Here is a 27,437-nt window from a genome sequence, read left to right on the forward strand (position 1 = left end):
TTACTCAGTAAAATAATACCACAAAAGAGAAAATGTTATTCTTTTATTTATGTTAAATAAAAACATGAGAAAATCCTTTTTTAAAAAGGGTCAGAATATTCCTTATGTCTCCAAACCACGGATGCAAAGAACTGCTGAGTGCTTTCTTCACCCACGGGGTCACAACACACTTCCATGTGGTGATCACCTAGAGACAACATAGATGCGTGCTCTCCAGTTGCCACTCCAGGAAAGTCACATGCAGTATTTGGGCAAGCAATGAACAGAACACAGGCACAGTATATTCTGGAAACACTTCCTGTGCTGGCAATGAACCTCAGTACCAAGTATTATTATCTGGTTTTGTTTTTGTGGTCCTGCTACATTTGTAAGCCATACATACCACCACTTCAATGGTACAATTTTTCACAATTCCAGAATTCTATCAACTGGCAGTACAGTTTAAGTAGCTTCTGTGGCAGCACTTTAGAAATTTAAAAATTACATATGAGAACACTATTGCAAATTTTGCCAGTAGAAACGTGACCCCCTATGAGCCACCATTTCCAAAATATAACTGGACGCACGTTTACAATGTACCCGTGGATCAACATGTCATTTCCGACCTGCACTGAGACTATAGGTGAGTCTCTGAAAACAAGTGCTAGATCCATGGTCTCTACACCTGTCTACCCCTACCCCCAACCACACACCCCACAGTCTAATTTCACCGAAGATGATCTACCCAAACAATCATGGTAGGTTCGCAATTCAACCTTAGCTCAGGTCACAGAGAGTTTTCTAAGATTGGAGTCAATAAGAACTTCTCTGTTAGAGAAAGCAAACATGTTCACCTTTGGCAGACTGCCAAGATGATGCTTTATTATAGAATTTATGAAGCTACAGTTTAGTAACTTGCAGGTTTTATTAAAATGATTCAAAAAAGAAAGAAAAGGGTAACAATACAACCCCATATCCCAAAACTTTCTAGATTTTTTAGTGCAAGAAATGCTGTATCACTGAAGCACTTGAGAATTATCATGAAATCCTAGCAAAAAATGTAATCATCTCAGAAGTGGTAATAAAAAAAAGAGAAACAACCAGAGGCACACAGATTGTTTTTTTTTTTTTAAAGGATTTTTATACTATATTTAAAAAACCACAAAATAAAAAAGGGATCAATCAACATATATCTTAGAAGTCCTTCCAAGAGTCTCTGTACGCAGCAGCCACACAGGCTGGCTGAGGCCTTTTCCTTCTCTGCTCAGCCTGCAGCTCATTTAAGGATCATCGGAGATGACTCGTGCTCTAGTTCTTAAAATCAGACTTGTTCGGCCAAATCCAAGACCCTGAACTTATCCAAATTGTAGAAACATGCTTTTACCACCCGTCCACCAAAATACCTCCCATTCAGATCAACAACAGCTAAAAGACAAACAGAAAGAATGTTAGTTAATACAGGGATCTGTAAGGCATTACAAGAATATCGTTTTAATTATAAGGATCTAGATCACAAATTCAACTTCTTTATTTTTTCCATTTAGCTGTACAACTTACCTTTAATTGCTGACTCAACTCTCTCAAACTCTAAAAATATTCGTACTGCTTCATCATCAGGGGCACCAGGAATCTGGGAAAGAAATGAAAGTGTAACAGGTGAAGTTATCAACGGAGATATAGTTGAATACAAGCTTTCTTCCTTAACTGATCTTTGTCGAGTAAGTATTGCAATTATCATATACAGAACAAGTCATATACCAAGGAAATAACTGATTTTTTCATCATCAAAATTTGTTAACATCTGGGGTTTTTTTTTTTGAAAGTCTATTTATGAGAGGCACTGTGTTTGGGGCAGAGAACACAGAGCTAACTGAGCACAGCCACATTTAACCCTGAAGAGATCCTATGCCAGTCGACACCTAAACAAATCACTATGCAGTCAACAAACAGAACGTGATATAGAAGAGAAGCAGGAGTGGGAGCAGAAATTTAAGATGAAAAGATCTGTGCTCTAATTGCTTCTCACATTTGCTTAAGTTCCTCTGTCACGCTCTCCAAGCCTGGTATAACATGGCCCCATGGTGAGCATGTCCCCCATTCATTCCGAGGTGAGCACCCCCACTCCGTTCATTTGCAGCACTCCCAAACATTCCACTCTGCAGCCCCCTTAGTCTCCCAGAAGCTGTGACCCTGTCAGGATACCTATTCCTCCTATCCAAATCATACCCATACATTCTAAGCTCACCCACATCTGATACTGTTCACAAAACTTGCTCTATTTTTTGTGATCAAATCCTTTTCTTGACTCCTGTATTTATAGTGAATACTACAGAGTCTAGCAACTGAACATTCCCTATTTTTACATGTGTTTTGTTGTTTCTTCAATTGAACATACCACTGAGAGCACAGACATGTTTCCTGTCTTCCAAAAGCATGTGGGAGGCACTAAATTTACGCTTGCTAAATGAAAGAAACCAAAGGTACGTCCAACTAACTCAACTATTGAGCACATGACAGTAGTCTTTAGTCGTCAAACTAAACCTCAATCATAAAAGGAAATAATTTATTTCTTCACCAAATAAAATGTGAAGTCCTTCCTGTCTTTATGTTTAAAATTGTTATAACTATGTAAAAGAAGTGTATCTAAGCATCATCTGTGACCTTCAACGATGTTACAGTACAACTTGTCTCTATTTGCAGAAAATGTCTGGTAACCTGTCAGTTACAACTTGGGTTACAAAAATCAAAAGAAAGCCCTCTTACTTCAAATATCACACATTTTCCAACTTTGCCGTATTTTTCACACTCTTCCTTGGTTTCTGCTTCCAAGTCTTCATCTACCTCTCCTGCACCAACCATGTTCTATGAACAAAAATGAATAAGTTCAAGTGCAATTTACAAATAAAGGAGATGAATAAATAACTTTGTTTCACGATGGCAAATGTTCTCAATCCCAAATGACACAATGAGAATTTTCATCCTTGTAGTATCCAAAAGTTGGTATTTCTTAACAAAAAAATATTTATGGTTTTTAACATGTTGAATTAAATCAAATTATGAGCTCACAGTACATAACACTATACAGAGGTACACTCCCTTTACTCATTTAACTGAAAAATAATTTTTTGAGTTGATGTTCCACTTTGAGTTGAAAGAGTATCCTACATGGACAGGCGCCCAAGTTAAACATGGCTTACTTACCGCTCAAGGCAAAAGTGAACGCATTTTGTTGTAAAATTAATAGGTGAAATAAGCAAATCTTTTGAGAAACACTAAACACACACACATACACTAAGTTTCATAGAGAGTCACAAGAGCATCTATGCTAGATAAACTAAAATAGATAAACTAAACTGAACTAACGACTTCAAATATTTTAAAGCAATTACTCATTGCAGTCTTGAATACTGTATTTAGCAAAGAAATACTAGTGAAAAGGGAACCTAAGATATCAACCTTAGATGGCATCTATCCAGAACGATCATTTGCAGAAAAATTATTTTCAGTTTTAACTGTTATTGTATCAATAGGGTTGAAAGCATGCAAAGATGGATCAGGGTGGAGTGACAAGCAAAAATCAAGGTAGGAAAACGGGTTTCTTCAATTCTGCTTCTTACCCTTAGGAGGACCACTTTGGTAGGACACTTAAGTATTTCAGTTAATGGATTTGAATCTGACTTCTTGGATGCATCTGTAGCAAAACATTTAAGACGTAGGCGTGTTAGAACACGGAGTCCAAGTTACAATGACTAATTTAATTTCAAGAGTACTTCCCACTATTTATGTCCTTAGATTCATCTATAAGCATTTATGTAATCAGTCTCTGAGCAAGAATGTCACCTTATCCATGATGAAAATATCTGCTCTGCTTCAGCATAGGTTTTTACCATAATTTCTACAAGTTTTCAGCTTCTCTAATTACCTGGGATTTTTGCTTAGGGTCACTTCCTTAGTTCACACAGTTGACAGAGCACAGACCACAAACCTTACAGGTCAGAGTATTGGCACATGCAGTGTGGCCAAAGGTCACCAGTCCAATATAATAAGCAGTGAATTAGCCAGCTACTGGCAGACTAACTTCATATACCCTACAAATCAGGGCGATCGCTGATTTTGGCTTCTAGCCTGTCAGGCCAACCAGCTGCTTCATCAGGCCATGTGTTGACAGGGCTGCCAGCAAAGTTTTCTTCTTTCCTTAGGAAAGGGAGCTAAACTAAGATACTCAAAATAAACTCAATTCTTTTTAAAATGTGAAGTTACACATTTGACTCATTTCAATATGCCCTCAGCACAGAACAGAACATAATAATAAGATGAAAATAAAACACCAAGTAGGCATCATCTACCACCAGACTGTGAAATAACACCAGACTTCACAGAGCAATCAATCTGTAAGAAAATGAGAAATCACACTTGAAAGGGTAGGAAAAAGCAAAAAGTAAAAAACTCATGGAGGATAGAAATACACCAGTACCCTCACGGACACACTGCACAGGGCTCTTTCATGCTCTAAAACCATAACTCTACATTTCTTTTCCCTTCCTTTATATTCCCTTTCACTATTATTCATATTCCCCAAATGAATGAGAACATCAGGAAGGGAGACAGAACATAAAGACTCCTAACTCGGGGAAACGAACTAGGGGTGGTGGAAGGGGAGGAGGGCGGGTGTTGGAGGGGAATGGGTGACGGGCACTGAGGGGGACACTTGACGGGATGAGCACTGGGTGTTTTTCTGTATGTTGGTAAATTGAACACCAATAAAAATTAATTAAAAAAAAAATAAAACCATAACTCTGATTTTACCAGTTTAACAAGGTCTTTGCATAGTACAAATACGCATGAAAACACTTCTCTGAGTGGTATTTCTGTGAGTCTATCGTCTTTTCTGCCATGAACCTTCCTATCTCTAGATCTGTTCCAATGAGCCTCCCGAGCCTCTGTTTCCACAACACAGAACTGGAATACATCATAATCCCATATTCTTGGTCTACTCCAGAGAGGGCTGGTCCTCTCATGCTGGACCACGTTCCCCCTGCTCCCACCCCAGAAGCCCTGCTCGTGGAACAGACCCACCTTTCTCTGTGGCATCACCCACAATGATCTTGCCTCCTCGCTTGCTTGTCTTCTCCACTGACAGTGCTGTGCTCAGCCCTTGTTCGTGCTTCCCAAGACCCTGGCCTTCCCGGAAGCCGTACTTCTGCATGATTTTATGTGCTACTGTGCCACTGGGAGGAAGGAAAAGAGAAGGATTTCCTGGCCTTGAAGTCATCAGCTATGGCATAAACCAATTTTATATCATAGCAATTACCCTCGAAAAAGTCTAAATCCCACATGGGCTTCGATGTGGTCACACATAATTACCAACGGGCCAATCATTGGAGGTTGTGGGGGATACGCAGGATGAAAAAAAAATGGAAAAAGCTAATGCTGAAATCCTGGACATCCTGAGATTATCTCTGAGGTAAGGAAAATGCCCATATTCTCCCCAAATTCTCCCAGTATCACTGTTAGAAAACACTAGACGTCTTGTGTGCTCCAGAGACTGCACTGCTATATAATTTATGACCACGGTTTACTTCCAAGTATGCCCGTCAAAAAACAAGCATGATTTTCACACAATGAGGACGACTACATTTTTCTAAATAGTAGAGTTATTGATGACAGTCCTTATAAACAAAAGAACTCTTAGAGTGCATCCATTTACCAGATGAGAAAATGGAAGACACTGAGGCCCAGATTAGTTGACCAGCTTAAGGCTGACTCTGAGCAAAGCAAGACCCCCAATTTAGAGATTCCTTCACAGGTGCATGTGGTAAAGTGAAGCTGGAACCAGCCCACAGCTCTTAGTACTGAGCGTTCAAACTGCCCCTGGAGGCGCTTCAAGGGTCTCCAGGGAGTCCAGCAGCAACTACTGCTATTTCAAGCTTGAATCACAAAACCCTGTTTTAAGTAACAGCGCACCTACACGGTTTCCTACATGTCATTAATTTCCTTACAAATTCCACTTGAACAAGCTGATCCAGAGCAGAGAACCCTGAAGGTGGCTGAGCTACACCACCCTGTACTTTCCTTGGGTGTGTGGTGAACACTTAATCTCTGTTCAAAGGGGAATTCAGCAGAACAAAACCCAGCTTCACATCTGTCCACCCTCCAGCACATGTTCTAGGGCGGCCCAATAATCCTTTCTGCAAGAGCGGAAATGCTATCTACACTGCCTTGAATGGTTTCTGAGCACCCAAGAGGACACTACTGTGACCGAGGAAATGCATTTTAAATTGTATTCATCTTCAAGTAATTTAATAGCCACCAATTATACCACAGAAAGCAGTGCAGGTCAAGGAGATGGATACCAAGATGACCAGACACTGAAAACCCTCTTGCGGGGTATAAACCTCCGCCATCTACTCCCACTGACTGGCCCCCTCTCCAATGGCTCTCGGAATCCAAGCACATGCACATAGGGGAGGAGCATCACGCTACAGTTCCAGCAGCAATGTCATAGGCAGAGTGTAGGCCTTAGTGTAATGTTACCACATCTGATAGCCCCTCATCGCATGAGACACAGAGGAAACACAATAAAACATTCTTAAACCAAAAAGCATGCCAAATCCACAGGGGGGGTCACAAAAACAAATCCACAAGCCCTATATGAAAGTCACCTTAAAACTGAATTATATATGCCAGCAAACAAATTTCTAATTATAGTTAGAACGACTAAGTATTTTAAACTCAAAGTGCAGAACCATGACCATAAAGCAAATGGCTCATTTTATCAAGAAAAAAGTCACTCACCCTTTGGATTGCAGCATAACTCAGCTCTAATTCATATGAGCTATTTTGTTTGCAAATGTTATGAAAACCAATGTAAGTAACTATCAGAAACTGTTCCTACCTAGAGAACATAATGTTCAGTGTCTAAATCATTCAAATCTTACATGAAAAGGCTTGATGTGTGGTACAAAACCTTATAGTGCCATGCTGGAACATCCTCCCCGTGACTCAAGCACTGATTCTTTTGAAGAACGCGGTATGACTGCACACTCCAAGCATCCCCCCATAAACCTGACAGTGCCTCATTTTCCACCAAAAGCCGCATCTACTGACAAGGCTAGCAACACTTCTCACTGAGTCCTGTCCTCACACTTGCTGAGGTGAGAGCAAGTGGAACCATTACCCCATGTTGGCAAGGAAGGAGTTGCCAGGTCCAGTTGGAGATCTGGGTCTGTCTTGTTCCTCGTATACTGGAGGAGGGATAGCAGCTTTGGAAGACTGAGAGCGAGGTCTGGAATCCTCTTCATAAGGGAAATCTCGGGGTACTGTTGGATAAAAATAAACAGGCTTACCAAAATACTACAAAAGAATTCTGAACTATACTTACACAGATCAGTTACCTATAAGGAATAAGATAAAAAACAAATTAATCTTATAGCCACTACATTTCTTTTTTTAAAAATCAGAGGTGGAACACTCTCTTCCTGATTCCCGCTTTGCTCCTTGGGCTTAGGGTTTGTTAGGTGCTCCACATAAAACGTATTTAACAGTATCTTTTGACTTATCCTTTTTTTTTTTTTAATTGACTGATCTTCTTTAAAAAGATGACATAAATTGTGCAACAGGTACTAAAAAGCACTAGATAATTTTATTTTCTTGGGACAGTTTAGGTATGGTCCAACCCAGAGGATATGAAAATGGTCTGGATGCTCTATCAAAGTCCAATTCCAATCCAAATATTCTAAATTAGACTACTGGGAGAAGAAACGCTGCATGAGTATGTTTTGGCAATTTAAGTAAATATGCACAACACATAGAAGGAAATAGAAACTCACTGCAGAAAAACCTAATTAAGGAAGGCACTGCCACCTTGTGGAAGGTCATGAATTTAACAACCTCTAAACCAGAGTATGAAAGCTGTAAAATGAGCTGCATTTGTTTTAACCTAACTCCAACTATGTAATGTTAGAGAAAATAAATTACTTAAATGAAAAGAAAAGCATCTCACCCTATAAAATCCAAGCCTCGGCCTGGCATGAAAACTTCTAGAGCACAGAGTGGAAGGGTGGTCTCCCCCTGGGCCTTAGTGGTAGAGCCAGAGGGTGGGTTTTCAGGCTACTACCCTTTACACTCAAAACACCTGGCTGATTCAAACTAAGACTTCCCCTGACTCGGTCCAAGAGGTGGGTCAGAATAAAAAATGACAAGAAACAGATACATACACTCTTTGTCTTTCTCTACAAGAGAAGTGGGTGGTGCGATGGCAGCTCCGCCCATGCCTGCAAGACAATAATCCACTGTTAGAGGAGCAGACACGCTGACCCTTCGCCCCGCGATGTACTGCACCCTTTCCCTGGGGGACGGGGAGGGAGAGATACCAGCCACCTCATCCCTCCTGCTAACATTTTCGAATTCATCTCTGAGTCTAGGATTAAAAACACAGAAAATGGGCAAAACACAGGCAGACAAAATCATCTTGTTCATGGCAGGCATTCAAAAGCTCCAGAATGCAGCTAATAGGTGAATTGCAAGGTGAGAGAACACAGCCCAGAGAACTAGCAGCTACTTGAGAGACTATAACATAACTCTCCCCGAAGTCTGTTGCCTGTGAGGTGTTTTCTTTCGTGTGATCTCATTTAGGTCCAAGAAACCTCAGAAGGAGGTCTTACTGCTTCCAGTTTTCAGATGAAAAGAGGATCAGAGGAGTTAATAGCAGAGACAGAATAAAACCCAGCTCCCCGAGGCGCCAACACAGTTCACCACAACCCAGCACCCTCCTGTCTAGGGCGTCAACCACTGCAGCTAAACACCTATTTGGAAATGTGGGTACTTTGGTGCTTGTGTTGTCGCCATTCCTGCTCCTGTCTCCACAACGAACCCAAACAGACTCCACCTGCTATCCAGCAACCGGGAGGAGAACAGGCATGGAGGATAGAAGGGATTTTCATTAGATTCATTAGGCCCTAACGTAGGTATTACAACGTAAACCACCAATGAAACAATAACAATAATAAAATGTAAAGTAAAAAAACCCAAACATTACAAACCATGCTGTACCAGCACATGTAAGGTTTCACAAAAGAAACTCTAAAGCTAGTGTTTGTGCATCACAATGAATGAACACAGCTGGACTAGACTTATGGAGAAATAAGAACCTAAAAGAAACTTATGTTTCTTCTGATGTACCTATTATCATTTTTTTACCTTGTCACTGAGACCTAGGTGATTACTGACCGATTCTGAAAAAAAAATCAGTTCTGAATTTAATATAAAAAATGCAGGTGATTACTGGAAATGTGCTACTAATCTGGTTAAAATGTGAACATTAATCTGTTAATACCAGCGTGAAAATAATGCCATTATTTTCTCCTAATACTAGTCTGTATAGATTGTGTTAAAAACAATGTCCTTAATATAGAAAGCACAGCTCCTTATGCAAAGGGCAGCCAATCTGGAAGCTGGAAAAGTAAGATGAACAAATACACTGGATTCTAAAACAAGTTAATTAACATTTGTTAGTCAGCAAGAGAATGGATATGGAATGTTTACCAAAATGCCTGACATACACAGTGCACCCAAATGTTAACTCTCCTCCCTGTTACAAACACAACATAGTACCTGACACTGCTCAGCATGTGGTACTTTTTTTTTAATGAGGTATAATTGACATGACATATTCATTTCAAGTGTATAACATACTGTGACGTGATCCCACAATAAGTCTAGTTGTCATCCATCATGCATGGTTACAAGTGTTTTTTCTTATAATGAGGACCTTTAAGATCTACTCTTAGCAACTCTGAAATACGCAATATACTTGTACTAACTACACCTAATGCTATATGTTACATCCCCATGACTTATTTGATCACTGGAAGTTTGTTCCTTTTGCCCACCCCCAACCCCGTCATCTCTATCAACTACAAATCCGTTCTCTGTGTATCTATGAACTTGGTTCTTTGCTGTTGCATCTAGTAAGCATCCAATAAATACATTTAATTTATATCTGCACTGGAAGATTAAGAGTTCTCAATTATTACAGACGTGTTCCTTTCCAACTCAATTAGTATTTTAAATAAAACTCTCAATCAGCCTCACTGTACACTGGGGAAGAACAGGCTTGCCACACTACTAGTCATACAACTGAGCTCATGCATGTGGAAATATACTGCAGCTTTGTGACATTATGTTGAAGATGACCCCAAGATAAGGGAGGTTTTCGGGCAAACATCTTGGATCCTCTAAACAGTGGACTTATATTATATAAAGCACTTTAACTCCCTCTGTGCCTAAGATTTCTCACCTTTAAAATGGGGATAATCACAGCTCCTACTTGGAGCTGTGTGATGTAAAGTGCTTCTTAGAACAGTACAACCTGGTATCTAGCAGACAAGGAGAAGGTTAAAATTTCTCACTTAAATAAATCTCAACCTGTCAACCAAACTGGTCAACTAAACCAAGGAAATCTCAGCAATTAAAACACAACAGAAGCGAATGTAAGAGGCATTCCGTTCTCTCCCCAATGAACACTCCTTAGCTATCCAGTAAGCAGGAAGAATTCAGCTCTGACACAAGTACAATTCTGCGTGTAAAATCTTAGAAATGGAAGGGACTTTATGAAGTACCTGGCTCAAATTCCTGTCTCCCTACTCTCCACAGACCCCAGAAGAAACCAATGTTCAGGGAAGCTAAGTGATTTCCTCAAATTCATGCAGGTCAGTGACAAACACTGGAAATGAGTGCCTGGACTCTGTTCGGTGCTGACCGCATACACAGCTGGCAACGAGAAGAGATCAATGTGGCTGTGCGCACATACGTAAGGTATGCTCCAAATCTCCAAGCAACACAGGTGAGAGAGGGATTGAGAAGCCCAGAGGAATGCACATGGAAAGAGGATGTAGGTTAGAACTGTTCTGTGAACATGGACTGCTGGAATTCCAGACAAAATTACCCTAATCAATATCAACTCAATTACTTATCTATGACTATGAAAAGCAGTAGAATGTCACAAGTTTGAGATGCGACGCGTATGTCCCATGCCTTACTTCTTTTCCGCCTCTCCCGCTCATAATCCTCATCTTCATCAGAATCTGGATCTGGTCGCCTCGAAAACCCACTAGCTTCATGTCTGTCTTTACGCCTCCTGTGACAACAAAGGAACCAAATATTCGTTACAGATGAACCAATTTTGAGATGTGAACACATGGATGTCACCTTGACTTGCTCTTGGCTAGAAAATTCTCAAATCCTCTCTTTCTCACTAAACTATTTGGGGTGGGGGGGGCACATGACCAAATACTGGTTGAAGGCGCAAGTAGCAAAAATTAGTGATAAGAATTCAAAAGATAAGCTGAACAAATTTAACAGCCATATGAATATAAGTAGCAAGAAAAAAGTTTACTCAATGTTTACCTCTTTTCATTTTAAAGCATATCAACATAGGTAACACTTTAATATTTTTGATTCTGTAGAACACGCTTTCACCTCATGAAATGATTCAATAAATGAGAAAAAGTATTAACTTTATATAACTATTGAATAATTAACATTCAATATTTTCAAAATAAGCAATACAAGTCCGTTTTACTCATACTTTCAAGAATTATAAACAAAAGATATATATAAGCTTTTTAAAATTCCATCTGGCTCAAAATTAAAGAAACATTTAAATATTTTATTTCTTAAAGTAAGCTCTACTCTACTGCCCAACATGGGGTTTGAACTCATGACCCTGAGACCAAAAATCGCATGCTCTGCCAACTAAGCCAGCCAAGTGCCCATAATATTTTAAGTATTTTAAATGGTTATGATTCAAGTGGCATAGGAAAAAACTCATTATTCAACATCAGATTTTTAAGTCACTTTTCTAACAACTCACACAAAATATACTTCAAGTTTCCCACATCTAGATGTGAGATCTGTTCTAGTGTTTGCTTTCATGCTGGAACATAACCACAGGCACACCTCAGAGATACTGCAGGTTTGGTTCAGACCACTGCAGTAAAGCAAATATTGCAATAAAGAGAATAAAATGAAATTTTATGAAATCAGAAATGAAATTTCTGATTTCCTGGTGCATAGAAAAGTTATGTTTACTCTACACTGTAGTCTATTAAGTCTGCAATAGCATTATGTCTAAAAAAATAATGTATATACCTTAATTAAAAATACTTTATTGCTAAAAAATGCTAACCATTCTGAGCTTTCAGGAAGTCATAATCACTGATCACAGACCACCATAACAAATATAATAATGAAAAAAGTCTAAATATTGAGAATTACCAAGTAACACAGACACATGAGGAGAGCAAATGGTATTAGAAACAATGGCACTGAGGGGTGCCTGGGTAGCTCAGTCCAAAGAGCATCTGACTCTTGCTTTCAGCTTAGGTCGTGATCTCAGGGTGGTGAGACGGAGAGCCTTGTGCTGGGCTCCACACTCAGCACAGAGTCCACTGGAGGATTCTCTTCCTCTCCCTCTGCCCCTGCCCCCTCTACCCCTGCCCATGCTCTCTCAAATAAATAATCTTAAAAAAAGAAGAAATGGCACTGATAGACTTGCTCCATACAGAGCTGCCACAAACTTTATTTTTAGAGATTTATTTATTTGAGGGAGAGAGAAGAAGAGTGAGAGACTGTGTACACAGGTGGAGGGGAGGGGGAAGGGAGAAAGAATCCTCTAGCTGACCACACTGAGCGTGGAGCCCGGGGCAGGGCTCAATCTCCCGACCCTGAGAATCATGACTTGAGCCGAAAGCAAGAGTCAGGTGCTCAACCCACTGAGCCAACCAGGCGCCCCACCACAAACTTTCAATTTGTAAAAAAGACTGCATCTGCAAAGCACAATAAAATGAGGCATGCCTGTGTTAAGTTCTTGAAAATAAACTGATTCCTTCTGATGACTGCTCAGATCTACCATGAGAACTTCAGCCTTTACAGACTGCACTAAAGTTCATTCATTAATAACCCAAAGAACATTTCAAATGTTAAATATATCCTCGAATCCAGACAAAGCCTTACTTTTCTCTCTCTTCTATTTCTTTCTGTCTTTCCAGCTCCCGCTGTCTCTGTCGTTCCTCTCTTTGGCGTTTCACTACTTTCTCATAATCGTTAGGAAACATAGGATCATATTCATCAGCTAAAGGAATCAAAACTTCTCCTGCAGAAAATCCACTGGGAACAGGATCCTGAGGAAGGCAAAAATACCAAACTGTATCATCCTCATGTTTTACAATTTTATTCATAGAATTAAAGTAAAAAAAATATGAGCGTTAGAAGGGGCTTTGCAGACCATCTATCTGCCTCCTTTGCTTTACAGACGAGGAAACGGAAGCCTACGGAGGGTTAGTGACCGGATGTGGCCACATACCTAGCTATCTGAAGCAGCTGAACCAAGAGTTTCACCTTTTAGTTGAGTATGAATTCCATAAATACCCTATGGCATCTTCCTGGAATTCGTAAACAAGCTGCCACCATCTAAAATTTCAAGCAATAAATTAGACTATTCATAAGAAACAATGAATACTTCTGCTTTTGTATGTCCCTATGAAAACTTAAAAATAAACAATCCATGAATAATAATCATTCTTGTGGCCACTTAATAGAGTAATTTTAAATTCTGCTTAAGTGGAAACAGGATATATTAAGACTTCACAATAAAAGGCAGAAAGCATCCTCCTGGACTTTTTGAAACCTCTGGAACACAATCCTTTCCAGGTAGGATGCATTTCAGGCACTGAGTCTCATACAGGTGGATACAATTCCCTTCACATTATTAATTCTTTTAACATCCACTAAGATCAGGTTTGGATGTTAACATTTTGCATTTCTTTTCTGTACATTTAGAAACTGGGGCTACCCTTTGAGAGAAAACAGGTAGTCTTAAAGAAATCAGAAAAACAAAAGGCAGGCCGAGCACAGCTGACCTGAAAATACGTGACCAGAAATGGGGCTCTAAACCTCCAAGCTTTGTTAGTTTTCTGTAAAAATGAATGCCCTAACTGGTCTCCACAGATATTGTGAGCAAGCACAGGTTGGGACTAGAGTCTCTGAGGGCCCATTCTGCACCTCCTTCAGGAAGTACACTGCCCCAGACCAGCAAAGGCAGCACAGCTGTTTGTAAAATGTGTTTTGAATGTGAACACAAGACTGATGTGATACAGAGAGCTTACGTTCATTATCAAGGGATCTAAATCGGACAATTCCTGTATTACACTATTGCATGTGATGTTTTGCATTGTAAACAAACATTTCAATGCTTTCTTATAGCTAAAAATCAGAAATATGATGTCCAATGAATATAAGAAATTAGAAAAACAACTATAATCAGCTCCCGGCCAGAACACTGAAAAGTTGATACAAATCAAATAAGGCAAGGTTCCCAAGGGTAGTTACGAATTCGTATTCATATAAAAGCTATTTTAAAAACACAAAGGCATATACACAAGATTTCCTTTCAGTTATTATTAAGACAGGAGAAAAACTAACAATCAGCTACTCAATTTATACAATACTATTACCACAGAGTTTCTGACTGAACCAACTGTCAATATCAAGGTTAATTCTTTGTCATTTCAAAATCTGAAAGTAAACAACTTTTACTGTATAAACCCTGCTGAGCTGAACAAAGAGCCATCATCTCTAAATGCCATTAAGAATAAAGTCATCTGTTCAATTTTTAGAAATGAAAATGTCAATGCCCCAATGCTGGGGGGGTGGGGTGGGTAAAAGTAAACTACATATTGTGGTGCTGCTGTAGAGTCGAGACCCAGTAACAGGAAACAACAACCCTAGTTTTTGGTTAAATGCGGTGGGGAAAAATTAGATAATCTGTGGGGGGAAAGTGTTAAATGACAAAGAATCCCCAGAAACCTCTCCACTAGGGGATGTCTTTCCTTCTTGACAGTCTATCAGCCTGCACAACCAACACCAGTTCTTCCGGCCAAAAAATCTCAGAATAAAAGCAAATTTGGGAAGCAGATTCCAACCTAGAACAGTTCTGACTGAAACTAAATACAGAAGGGAGCAGGCATACAGTGGGACTGTGTCTCAGCTTGATCTGGGTCCCTTCTAATTGGGGTGGGGGTAGGGAGAAGACCTTGCTAAGAAACAGCAATAAGAGCATATTCTATTTATTAACCGTTTGGTCATTTTTCATCAAGCAATTTGTGTGTGTGCTGCTTACTAAACTCTTGCAGTCCTATTACTTGCCTGCCATCTGTAGAGGGACACGGTTAGGTTACCTGAGGAGTGGGTGTGATTTTGGACCCTGGTCCAAATCCTCCTCATCCTCACTAGGCTATTTATAGAGTTGACCACATCTGTTTGTTTTAAAGACTGTGTAAAATCGCTGAAGTGTAAAGGTCAGGCTGGTAGAATTTGAACCTTTTCTCTACTGTAGTCTGTAATCAAGACAATATGCACTAACTGTAACTGTCCTTATGACACCAGAAATTAAACACAACCCATATATTCAGCATGAAGTGAACCAAATAAACTGTGGTATACGCATGTGAGGAAGTCGAGTGAAGCCGGTAAAATGATCAGACAATCTATACTCTTTGACACACACACACGGTCACAGCACATAAAGTGAGAAAACCAAGGTAGGGAACAGAAGGTGGAGGAGGCAGAGAACGGAAAGATATTCCAAAATATAAAGTTTTTAACTTCTAGCGGGTAGCATTGTCAGAAAGGAAACAGCAGGTCCGACTGTTTTTCCCTTTCTGCCTATTACCAGTTTCTGATTTTTCCATAATGTACTATTTTATTTTAAATAATAATTTTTACAGTTGAGCCGAAAAGAGCACTGGCTAGCCTGCAAAGACCCACTGAGGAGACCGTGCTCTGGGGACACGCGCGTAACACAGGAGAGCCGCTCAGGCCCGGGGCGGCTCACCTTCAGGCCGGCCGCCACGTGCGGGGGGGTGTCCACGATCTGCCGGTCGTCTGAAGAGCCACCTCGCTTTAGGTCGATTACTGGGGCAAGTACCGTACTCTGTTTCGTTCTCTGGCTCTAAAATCATGGAAAAACAAAAGGAGTGCACTGAAGCTTCAAATTAAAACTCACACTGTTTATAACAAAGCTTTTTGGCCTCTTTAACGAACCTTTCAATTATCAGAAAAACATTCTTGAAACAACAGCCTTTTAATTCTATTATTACTACCACCATATACTGGTTTCCATAGCTGTTTTTTTAACACAAATTTCCTCTATTTTTATAAAAGGTTTACAGTAAGCTTGGTCTCTTTTCTTTAAATCTGCATGAAAAATAATAAATGAGAAAAGCTCTAACACTGATTTTCCCTTTGGCCCCAGGAGGGCACATCACACTTAGACTAGTGGGACTCTCACAAGGAATAGATATGCTTTTATATCCTGAGCAAAATATATTTGTGAATTAGAAGTTGTTCCCTCCCACTAGAATCTAAACTCCTACCTCTTTTATTATGAGCCCATAGAAAACGATGTTTTAAAGAGAACAATACTCATTCACGTACCACTGTTACCACGTTTTCTTTACTGAACACCTGTATTTTGTATTGAACCATCTGAAAAGAAGTTGGAGATTCATGACACTTTCCCTTAATCTCCTAAAATTACAGACATTCTCTTACATAAGCACAGTACTATTACCACATCTCATAAAAGCAATAATCCCCTATATCATTTCCTATCCAATTCATACTCAGATTTTCTAGTCTGTCCCCTAAAATGACTGATTTTATTTTGAACTAGAATCATACCAAAGTTCTCCAAAACATCTGATTTTTAAATCTCTCAATTTAGAACAGATTCCTTCCCCCGCTGTTGTCATCATCACCACCAGAGCCGCGTCTTTGTCTCCTCCTCTTTTCCCCGACACTTGTAAAATGCTGCACATTCTAGACCTGTCTGTTAACTTCCTGGTGGTCTAGTTTCAATTATTCCTCTATGTCCTTGTAATTCCTGAAAACTGAATATTTCACAGGTGCGGTGGTGTACTCCATTTGGCATCACCCCTGCAGGCATGCAGGGTCAGGCTGTCTGGCAGTAGTGCTAACATCAGATGGGCACAGCAGTGACCATCTGGTCTCGTGGTTACAAAGGTTTAATTCCCCCTTTGCAATTTAAAGTGTTATATGCTTTCATTGTTATTACTATAAAAGGCTCAAAATAAACCACTGTCCGTCTTGAATTTAACAGTACTTATAACGTTAAGGAAACCAATTTAATCCAATCATTAGATATACAATCCACTAAATGAATACCAAAATTTAGAAGACAATGGGGAGATTTCTCCAAATCACGTATTTTCTATTATATCCCACATGAGACCACAGCTCCATCTTTCAGTTGTAGGTAGTTTTCTTTACCAAACACCTTTACAGATTTGGTTAGGCCAACCTAGTACTGAGTAATTAATTAGTCAATTAAACCTAAGAGAATCAGTGCAACATATCTTCACTTCCCTTCAAGAAAAACAAAATGCTAACTTCACAGAGCAATCTCAGAAAGATTTAGAAAGTTAGCAGAAATGATTTCACAGACCACTTTTTATTCTGACCTATCTTTTAAAAACCTATTTGAAATCTCAGGAGATGTCCTAGTAGCTGAAATTACTATACTGGAAAAGGGAAACCTGATAAGCATAAATTGAACAGACTGAAGCAGATACTAAAGAGTATATCCAAATCAGTACATAATGAACAAATTTCATTTAACTTTTTAATATATTTTTGAGAGGATCTATTTTTCTCAATTGTATTTTATATAAGCTAGTTTTTAACTGATACGTTATAAACATGCACTGTTTGGATAGGGTAAGTGATCCTGAAGTTACTCTGGGCAGGAAGAAACAAATTAGTTAGGATTTTTAAAATTTGGCTGCAAATAATCCACAAAGCTGACAATACTTATGTTGGTAATTTTGAAGAATCAGCCCAGTTTTTAATCTGCATATATCTAGTATATTTTGACTTCTGCTCTTCTATTTTGTTACCTCCCACTGACCTAAGACTGTCCACTAATTGTGTCCACTTAAAGTCTAATTAAATTTATGTTATTAGTTATGAGATTGCTCCTTAAGCCAGACCCATTTTACAAAAGAGAATATTAGGCCTTCAAGGAGAATACATTAAACATCACTGGCATTGGAATATTAAAACCTTTTTCCTAAATCTCATGTGCAAAGTAAGTTACATGAAATTCAGAACATTTAAAAAATTAACCAATTTAAAAAAATTAAAAGGGAAAAAAAACAAGATTTGTTTTGCTAATCTTCCCTTCAAGTGGGGTGAGATCCTGTTTTAAGACAAAATTATCGGGCAGCCCAGGTGGCTCAGCGGTTTAGCGCCGCCTTCAGCCCCGGGCGTGATCCTGGAGTTCCGGGATTGAGTCCCGCGTCGGGCTCCCTGCATGGAGCCTGCTTCTCCCTCTGCCTGTGTCTCTGCCTGTGTGTCTCTCTCTCTGTCTGTCATGAATAAATAAATAATAAAATCTTTTTACAACAAAACAACAAAAAAAGACAAAATTATCTGTTTAAAAAATACTGGCAAAAAAATTTAAATCTTGTCATGATGAATTTCAAAAAGACAAAAACCATGATCAGGAGAATCAGCAAAACAAACTAAAATTTTCAGACACTGTTGCTTTACCTGTGGGTATCCTAATCCTAAAGCCTTTTACAGCTCTGAGCACTCAAATGTAAGCACATCAACAGAAACAACTACTGAGGAGGTAGTAAAGGCAAAGAAAAATAATTCCAACTCTAAAAAATGTTTACAATGTAAAATTTCAAACAGGAAACTTAAAGAGAACAGATTAATGAATCCTTAAATGTCTATGTCCCAGCTGCACCAGCTATCAACTCACCGGCTATTGTGTTCATGTGCATCCTCACCACCTCTGCCCCATAATGGGTTATTTTAAAGCAAATCCTCTAAATTCAAACACTTCACAAGTATCTCAATATAGCTCTAAGGAAGATTTTCTTGTTTTTTCATTATTATGAAATTATTTCCTCCCTCTAAAGAAATCTTTTAATACATATTTCCCGGCCCATAAAACTTACCACCACAGATATACTATTTATCTGTTTACGTCTCTTACGCCTATGTGTGCTCCACACATAAGAGGAGCAAAGTTTTCATTTCCCGATGGGACAATGTTCCCAGGAGAACATTTAGGGTGATATAGCCTCCACTGGGCCATATGATCTAACATATAAGGGCCCTTAAAACAACATGCAAACCAGAGTAACATTTTCATTTCCTAAAAGTATCTGACAGTAACAGTTTAGATCATATATTCAGTGGGCAACTATGTTCCTAATGTTATATGCTATTCAATTCCAAAGACACTGCCAGTGCCAAACATGTATACAACAGGAACAAAACCAATTACTCCCAGACTACATATGCCCAACACGTTCAAAACTAACTGGAGCCTTCACTAATGCATACAAATTCCTAATTCCTGCAGAGCCTCGCTCCTCAAAGCATTGCTTCCAAACCACCTACAACAAACAGCAGGAATGCTACCTAAAAAGGCAGATTCCCAGGCCCCAACCCAGGAATATGGCTAATGAAGCAACATTTCAGTCAAATCCTTGGCCAAGCTTAGACTCACGGAAGCCTGAAAACCAATGTCACCGCTGGAAATGGAGAGCCCTGATTTTCTTCATTCCGATTTCCTGAAACAGTTCTATTCCATCAACTCGGGAGAAGCACAATGATCTCAAACTCCTTATTTCTCTCCACCCAGAGCCTCTCCCCCTATAGATGTTTAACCCTACATATCTGATAAACAGGCAGAAGAACAAGCTAAAACCAAATTACTCTTAATCCTCAGGAGGAACCTGCTGTGTAGACTTCCACTTTCACACCATGGGCCTATCTTACCTTTGCTTGTGTGAGAGCTGCCTTCTTGACCTGAAGCTGAGACTGCAGAAGTTTAAAGTTTTTGGACCAGCCTTCTGTTTTTGAATCACTGGTCTCCACTCCCAGGTCATCGTACAGGGACATCTTTCAAGTTTAATGCTGAAAGGCAAGGAGAATGGGGTTTAAAGAATGCAAAATACAGGAAGGATTTCCTATCTTTTCATGTTAAAATAGCTCAGTATCATGGAATTTTAGAGGTAAAAGGTAGTGGAAGAGGTCACCTGGTCCAGAAAGCTTCAGCAACAAATGTCAAAATGCCCAATACCACCAATCAGTGCCCTTCCTAACACACGACGCCACATCGACATGTGTACAAATACACTTGAAGAATTAATTTTTCCACCTATAAGATCATGTGGTCAAGTAATTCATGAGTGTAATCATTCTGCTTGATTGCATATAATGGTTATTATTAATAATTACATATTGTCATATATACATATCCAATTTTTAAAAATTCTTTTTTGACTCAACAACGAAAAGTAGAAACTTTACAACAACCCATTACCAGGTTGATTTAGCACTATTAGCTACCTTTTATGAAGAAGAAATGTAAACACATGCCTAGAAACAAAAAATAAAAAAGAAATGCTATCACTGATGCCGTATTTTCATAAATGACTGATTACTGAGGAAAGTAGAGAGGTGGATCACAAACGCCTCAACTAACTCATAGCCCACCAAGTTGAAATGTGTAATCTTTAATAACATTGATTACAAAGAGATCATCAATAATCAACATGTAAATGGTCAATACATAATATCCTTGCAGAATAAAAGGATATAAGACAACAATAAATACAGCAAATTTTACGCTTCATAAAGCCTTATCGAGCCAGGGTGGTAGGAAATGTAGGATCTGCTGGAGAAACCTCTGGAGAAGCCTCGCGCGAGGCTACACTAAAGCCTGGGCTGGTGCAGCATTAGGACTCTGGGAGGTCATCTGCCCAAGGTCATGGTGAGAAGACCCGTTTTAAATCTAGTCCACCACAATCCTTGCCACTAAACCCCTATACTCTCACCTTTTTAAAAAACTCAACATTCTGGGTGAAACCGTGCCATGGCCCTCTTCGCAAAAGAAGAAATCAATCTCAATCTCACAGACGCAAAGAGAAAAAAAATATGACTGAAATTCCGAAATTGCAAATACATACTTTGCATGGGTAGTTTCCGATTTATGGACGCATTTCAAAAATCTGTCCGTCCCCAGGTCCAGACAGCATTTTGCCATAGAAACTGTGTTAAACAAATCCTGCTCCGCCTGTCTCTCAGCAAGAGATGGTGAGACGGACGGAGAAGGGAGATATTGAATGCCCCCCCGCCCCCCGCCCGAGTCTCTCCAGTATGTGCTTACTTCTCCGCCCTTCTCTGACCCCGCCACTGCAACACCCTGGCTGACACTGGATCCACCTGCGTGGGGTGGGGAGACGAGCGTGACTCCCGGGGGTGGGGGGGGGGGGGGAGAGCCGCTCTGGTTCTGAGCGGGCAGCTCTGCCCGGACATCAGGGCCCCACGCCGCTGTCAGTTCCTTCCGTCCCGTTACATCCAGGCCCTCGGGCCGCCTGCAGCTCCTAGGTCCGCTCGCGGTGGAGGGCCCCCAAGGGAGTACAGAGGCTGGGGGGAATAAAGGGGAGGCCCGGGCACCCTGTCGCTCAGCGGCTCTGGGGAGGGCGCCAACCGTATTCCTAGAGAGCAGCACTCTCTAGGAAAGAAAGAAAAGCCCGCTGCCCGCAGCGCCAGACAGAGTGAGTGCCTGACTCAGGACTTGGCAACCCATGGTCGCGTGAAGCCTGAGTCACTGAGGCAACAAAGGAAGAGTGAGGGAGCCCGGCACCCCCTGAGAACCTGCTCCCACCAGCGCCGGGCACAACAGCAGGCAGGCCGGCTGCGCGGTTCGGGCGCTGCTCGCAAACCCTCCTGAGCCGTCTTTTCTGAGCTTTCTGCCCACGGCAATCGCGCGGAAGGAAGAGCCCGGGGCTGCCCGGTACCTTCTCAGAGCCTATGCGGTACTGGGAACTCCTCGTTCTCACAAACACGTAGCCTTACACTCTCCACTTCATCGGAAGAACTCGGAGCAACAGCAGAGAAAAACGAAGCCGACTGCAGCCCAGGCCTGTGGCCCTCAGGGCACCGCGCCAGCGACCCGCACCCTTCACCCGAGCCGGCTTCACAGGCCGGGCTCTATCCAGCCAGTCGCCAAGTGGCGCCCAGTCCAGTGACGGGTCCATTTGTTTTCTCCTTTATTCTCAGAAAGGCGAGGGAACGCCGACACGTTCTGGGAAACGACTGTCAACAGGGAAGCTTCCCTAGGAAATTATAAAGAGATAAGTCATCAAAATTTGTTTGCAACCCAAACTCTCCTTCTCCCGGTACCTCTTCCTAACAAATACAACCACCTCCTCGAAAATGGTATTTACGGTTATGATCGTGCCAGCGGAAACGGGTTAACCAAACGCCCACCGATCTACGAAGGGAAGAGACCAGCCGGTCCATTTGTGCACCGCCAGTTTCTGGCACACGGCAGGGGTTTGGTATGTGGACTTTTGCTGAGGTATTAATAGTAATTAAGTGAAGTCCGCTCAGCCACACGAATCTGCAGGGAGACCACCCAAGGCCCAAGGCTCCACAGGCAAAAGGCTCTGGAGAAAGATGGTGCCAACGGCTGTACGACGTGTGTGCTTACTGCCACGGTCCCAGGCCCTTAAAAACAGTTAAAATCCCAAGGTTTGTGTTACTTATACTGACCACCCAGCCACACAGAAGAATAGGTAAGAGGGAGGGGGGTGAGGTAACAGCCTGCCAATTAACACCAGTGCATCTCCCTACCAGGAAGAGTAACTCTAATGGAAATAGTTCCCCAAATCTGCGGGGTTAAAAAAAAGTCAAACAGTATAGAGGCTCTCCTCCTGGACCAGAGCTCTTCCATCCAGGATCTAGCATTTAGCGAGGACGTCCTGGCTGAATTCATGAGGTCCCATGGGACCCTATTTCTGGTGATTCCGTTTCCAAATTGAAGACGGTCTGTTAACAATTCCATTTGACTTGCATCCCTCTCCGACTTTTGAAAATCACTATGCAGCAAAATCATTCATTTAAACCTCCCCGTTTCTGCTCTCAAGAGCTTCAGAAACACACTCTAAATATTAGCAACTGATGTCATCCTAGCAGCATCTGCCCGTTTTCTGTGACAGAGCTTATAGATCAGATCCGTCACCAGAGTAAACGAGGAAGAGCTTTCTCCGCTTTTCCCACTCGGATGGAACTTCAAATTCACAGAACTGGATCCATCAAAGCAATGACACACTCGTTACCCAGCTGCACACGTATGGCCTGTTCTAATGGCTACAGGCACCAGGGAATCTCCCAGGCAGAACAGGAGCCAGAACCTGGACAAACCACATTCACCACCCATGCCCCTCTAGCCCATTTGAGTGGTTTCCCCAGCCCAGGGGTGGGCGGCACCTGGAACCCCATTCCCATTAATTCCTTACTAGCCTCCTTTTATGTAATGCGATCTCCCTAAAAGGCGTGCACACTTTGCGTTTAGCCACCTGAGGCACTTGTAATGGGTCAGAGCGGAGTCCTGCGTTCTCCACGCTGCAATCGCCGAAGTGTAGCGAGCGTGGAGGGGGCAGCCAGGACCCAAACCTCACCTGCTTGCTGCTGAGATGCTACTTAGACGCCAGAGCGCATCTATTTCACGGAGTCTGGTGCCGGGTGATAAAAACTAGCGCTTTCTGACATTTGGATGTCCTTTAAGCCAGGGTCAGACACAAACACAGACACGTGACTTTTAGAACTTCCAAACAGCCGCTATTTCTTTTTTATGGTAACAGCACACTTTGACACATCTTTCATATATGCTGGTTTGTTTTTTTTAAAGAAGAAACAGTAAACGTGGTTCTGCCAGAAGAATGACTTGTTAAAATTCTAACTCAACCAGCAGAGATTTTTTTTTTAAATGTACAACTAGTAGAAAAAGGGCACGGAAGGCACATCCTCAGGGCAGCCCACGAGCCCACGTACATCATCCCCCCCCACCCCCAGCATCTCCAAAGCCCTCAGCGGCTACCACCCCCACATAAAACCAGCCAGCCAGCCCCAGCTGGTTTCCCCTGAACGTTCTCGGAGCAACTTCTGCACGTTACGCTGCCTCCTGGTTGACAGGCTTGCTTCTCCTCCATTATAAGCCCCTTCAAGGTAAGGGCTGGTTTTGCCTTCATCTTTGTAGTATTTTCTTTTAGTTTTAAAAAATATTTATTTACTCATGAGAGATGGGGGGGGTGTGTGCAGAGACAGAGGGAGAAGCAGACCCCGCCCTGAACAGGGAGCCTGATGTGGGGCTGGATCGCAGGGCCCTGAGATCATGACCTGAGCCCAAGGCAGACGAGCCGACTGGGCCCCCCAGGCGCGCCCTCATAGATATTTTCTAAATGAAGTGAGCGGATGGAAAATGGTAGTGCACCTACTTAAATCACATTATGAAACGAGATTGTCAGATGTGCTTTTTAAGGACACAACTTATTTTTACTAGCATTTGACATTCGTGTGCTAAGTTTTAAATTTCACATCATCATAACAGGAGAAAAACCACCAGGACCACACAACTGACAACGAGTCAAGGTCTGAGTTCTGAGCACCTGAAGAAACAGCGTGATGAGGCCTTTTTCTTTTCAGTCACTAAATACTCATGCATCCTGAAGCAAAAGGGAAGCGGGGGACTGTGGGAAGTACCCACGGATAGAAAGGAAGAGGATGGGAACACGAGGGGCGGCGCATGTTGAAGTTTACAAGAAAACCCAGGCAACAAGCAATAAAAGGCATCTACCTGCCCGACATAAAACCCATGACGACTCTTTAGAGGGTGAAAACATTTTTTTCCCCTACATCCACCTGGGGCACCGTGGTCGTGTCTGCTCGAAGGCTGGGGGGGCCCCGGCGGAGTCCAAGAGCGTCACCTGTTAACTGAGGCCTCCAACAAAGCCCGCTCCTCACTGCAGGACAGGCCTGCAGGACTGCCAGGCCTGGGCCACCTGTTTTCTGGAGGTGACTTAAGACAAACCCGGTAAAAGAAGGCCGCTCTCTGCGCGTGCAGCTGGGAGCACACACCAGCACCCCTCCCGCAGTCTTGCTTTCCACCTTTTCGCGGTGCTGCACCTTGAGCTTCTCCCGGTCACACACCCTGCATGCCTTGTTCTAGTCCCGCCTCACGACCCACTCGTCCTAAGCTGTACAGTGAGGGGAGGAACCCGGGGGGGGGTGGGGGCTCAATGGTTTGGCGCCTGCCTTCAGCCCAGGGCATGATCCTGGAGACCCGGGATCGAGTCCCACGTCAGGCTCCCCGCATGGAGCCTGCTTCTCCCTCTGCCTGTGTCTCTGCCTCTCTGTTTCTCTCATGAATGAATGAATGAATGAAATCTTTAAGCTGTGAATGAATGAATAATGAATGAAGGAATAAATAAATAAAATCCTTAAGCTGTTCCGCGGGCAGCACATTTCCTAATGAAATTCCAAAGCCCACCCTCTGCTGAAGTCATCAGCTCATTACTCCCCCTGCCCCCCCATTCCTCAGGTATCTATCTCGAGGGCTGCGGGCCTCTCTCCTTTGCAGAGCCCACCTGTGGCAGGGATCAGGGCAGGGGTCACGGTAGGGGTCGCGCAGCAGGGGTCAGGGCAGGGGTCAGGGCAGGGGTCAGGGCAGGGGTCACGGCCCCCGCGAGGTCGACGCGGAACGCTGCCCTTCTCCAGGCCCCGCCCGCTGCTCCCCCCGCAGGCCTGGCTCCGGAATGGGCTCCCCCCCCACCCGGGTGAGTCCCCTTCGCAGCCCCTCGAGGGGCCCTTGATGGCGCGCGGCCTCGGGGCGCCTCTCCGTGGCGGTGCTCACGGCCCGGGAGGGAGCAGCGCCCCGGGAGCCCCCCGATGCCCCTCGCCCGCCCCCCGGGGCCCAAGCGCCTCCGTCTGGCGTCGGCGGCTCGGCGCGCGGGGTCCCGGCGGGAGGAGAGGCCGCGCCGAGCCGCCGGGGAGCGGCCGTCGGGGCCCCGGGGTCCGCAGGTGCGCGCGGGGCAGCGGGAGGACAGAGCGCGACAGAGCGCGACAGAGCGTGCCCGGGCCGCACGGGAAGCGCGCGGAGGCGGCGGAGGGGGGCCGGGGGCGGCGGGGGCGGCGGGGCGCACGGCGGGGCGCGGACGGCGGGAGCCCGGCCGGGACCTCTCGCCACCGCCCCCCCCGCGGCGCGGCCTAGAGCGGCGGCCTCGCGCCCAGCGCCGCCCGGGACGCGCCCCCGCCGCCGCCACCGCCCCCTCCCCGCCCGGACGGACGGGCGCACGGACGCCGCCTCGGGCGCCACTTACCCGGCCCGCCCGGCCGACTCTCCCCATGGGCCGCGGCGCCGCGGAGACGGAAGCCCGCGACCGCAGCACCCGGGCCGGCGCCAACCCTTACGCCGAGGCCGCAGCGCGCGCGGCGGCGCGGGGTCAGAGTGCGTGCGGCCGCGAGAGGGGCGCGCCTGCGCCTGCGCCACGGGCCGCCTGGGCGCCGCGCCCCCTGCCGGCGGGAGGACCGCGCCGCGCCGCCTCCGCCCCCCCCCTCGCCGCCGGCGTCCTCCCCTCCCGCCGACAGGGGTCGCCGTGGGGCGGCTCCTGAGCTCTCAGACTCGTGGGAGAGGCTGGCAGCGCCCCCACGCGGCGAGGAGGACAAACGGCCTGGGAGCCCGCGGAGTCCCCTCGGTGCAGAGCCCAGGTAGGCAGGTGCACGGGCAAGCTGCTTCAAAGCCAGTGCACCGACGTCGGTGGCTGAACGAGGGGTCACACAACACAACGCAAGTGGCATGAAAGCCTCACGATTTATTTATGTATTTATTTATTTAATATTTTTTTTGCCAGGCCTGCTATTTATTGAAGGAAAGATAAATAAAGCTCACAGATCATTATGTGACATTAAAAGATGAAAACATTCCTTTCTGAATTTTTGCCCCAGTTGTAAACTACTAATCGAGTCAACTCTTTGAGGGCGAGGACGATGTCTTTATAAATAGGACCCAATAAATGTTTAAACTTGGTGTATTGTGAACGAGTTTGAAATCATGATGCCAAAAATGAAATAAATAAATAAATAAATAAATAAATAAATAAATAAATAAATAAAATCATGATGCCAAAAATAAAAAATAATAAAATAAAATAAAATAAAATCATGATGCCATTTAAAATGCCAAACATTAATGTTTTTTAAAAGTGCAGGGCAGTATATAGGACAATAGCAACTTGAATAAGTGGACTTAGAATTCTGTAATTGCCTCAAACCATCTGTGGCAACAAGGAAATAATATGAAATGCTGAATTAGAGTCATTGGCCATCACTGAAAAGTAACCATTACTGAAAAATAATCATTTAGTATCTTCATTGCCATTTTTATTTATATAAAGAAATATATTTTGGAGCCTCATGATTTAAAAACGAATGAACACTCGTGGTTGGGCATAGTCTAGACCATAGATAGAATCTTAATGTATCCTAATAAGTAGAACCGTATGGATAATATTATA

General features: G+C 43.1%; 1 protein-coding gene across 1 annotated transcript; it reads right to left on the bottom strand.

Moving 5' to 3' along the window:
- Positions 1–28: 28 nt before the first annotated feature.
- RBM17 (RNA binding motif protein 17) lies at positions 29–26,372 on the bottom strand. The gene is made up of 12 exons (XM_041767572.1): positions 26,244–26,372; positions 19,855–19,992; positions 15,872–15,988; positions 12,994–13,160; positions 11,019–11,116; positions 8,196–8,252; positions 7,157–7,298; positions 5,056–5,207; positions 3,597–3,670; positions 2,743–2,841; positions 1,537–1,609; positions 29–1,404 (listed from the first exon to the last, which is right to left on the bottom strand). The coding sequence occupies exons 2-12, from the start codon at positions 19,975–19,977 to the stop codon at positions 1,301–1,303; spliced, it is 1,206 nt and encodes a 401-aa protein (XP_041623506.1). The 5' UTR covers positions 19,978–19,992; positions 26,244–26,372; the 3' UTR covers positions 29–1,300.
- Positions 26,373–27,437: the final 1,065 nt, after the last annotated feature.

This window comes from Vulpes lagopus, chromosome 8, assembly GCF_018345385.1.
Source record: "Vulpes lagopus strain Blue_001 chromosome 8, ASM1834538v1, whole genome shotgun sequence".
Lineage (NCBI taxonomy): Eukaryota > Metazoa > Chordata > Mammalia > Carnivora > Canidae > Vulpes > Vulpes lagopus.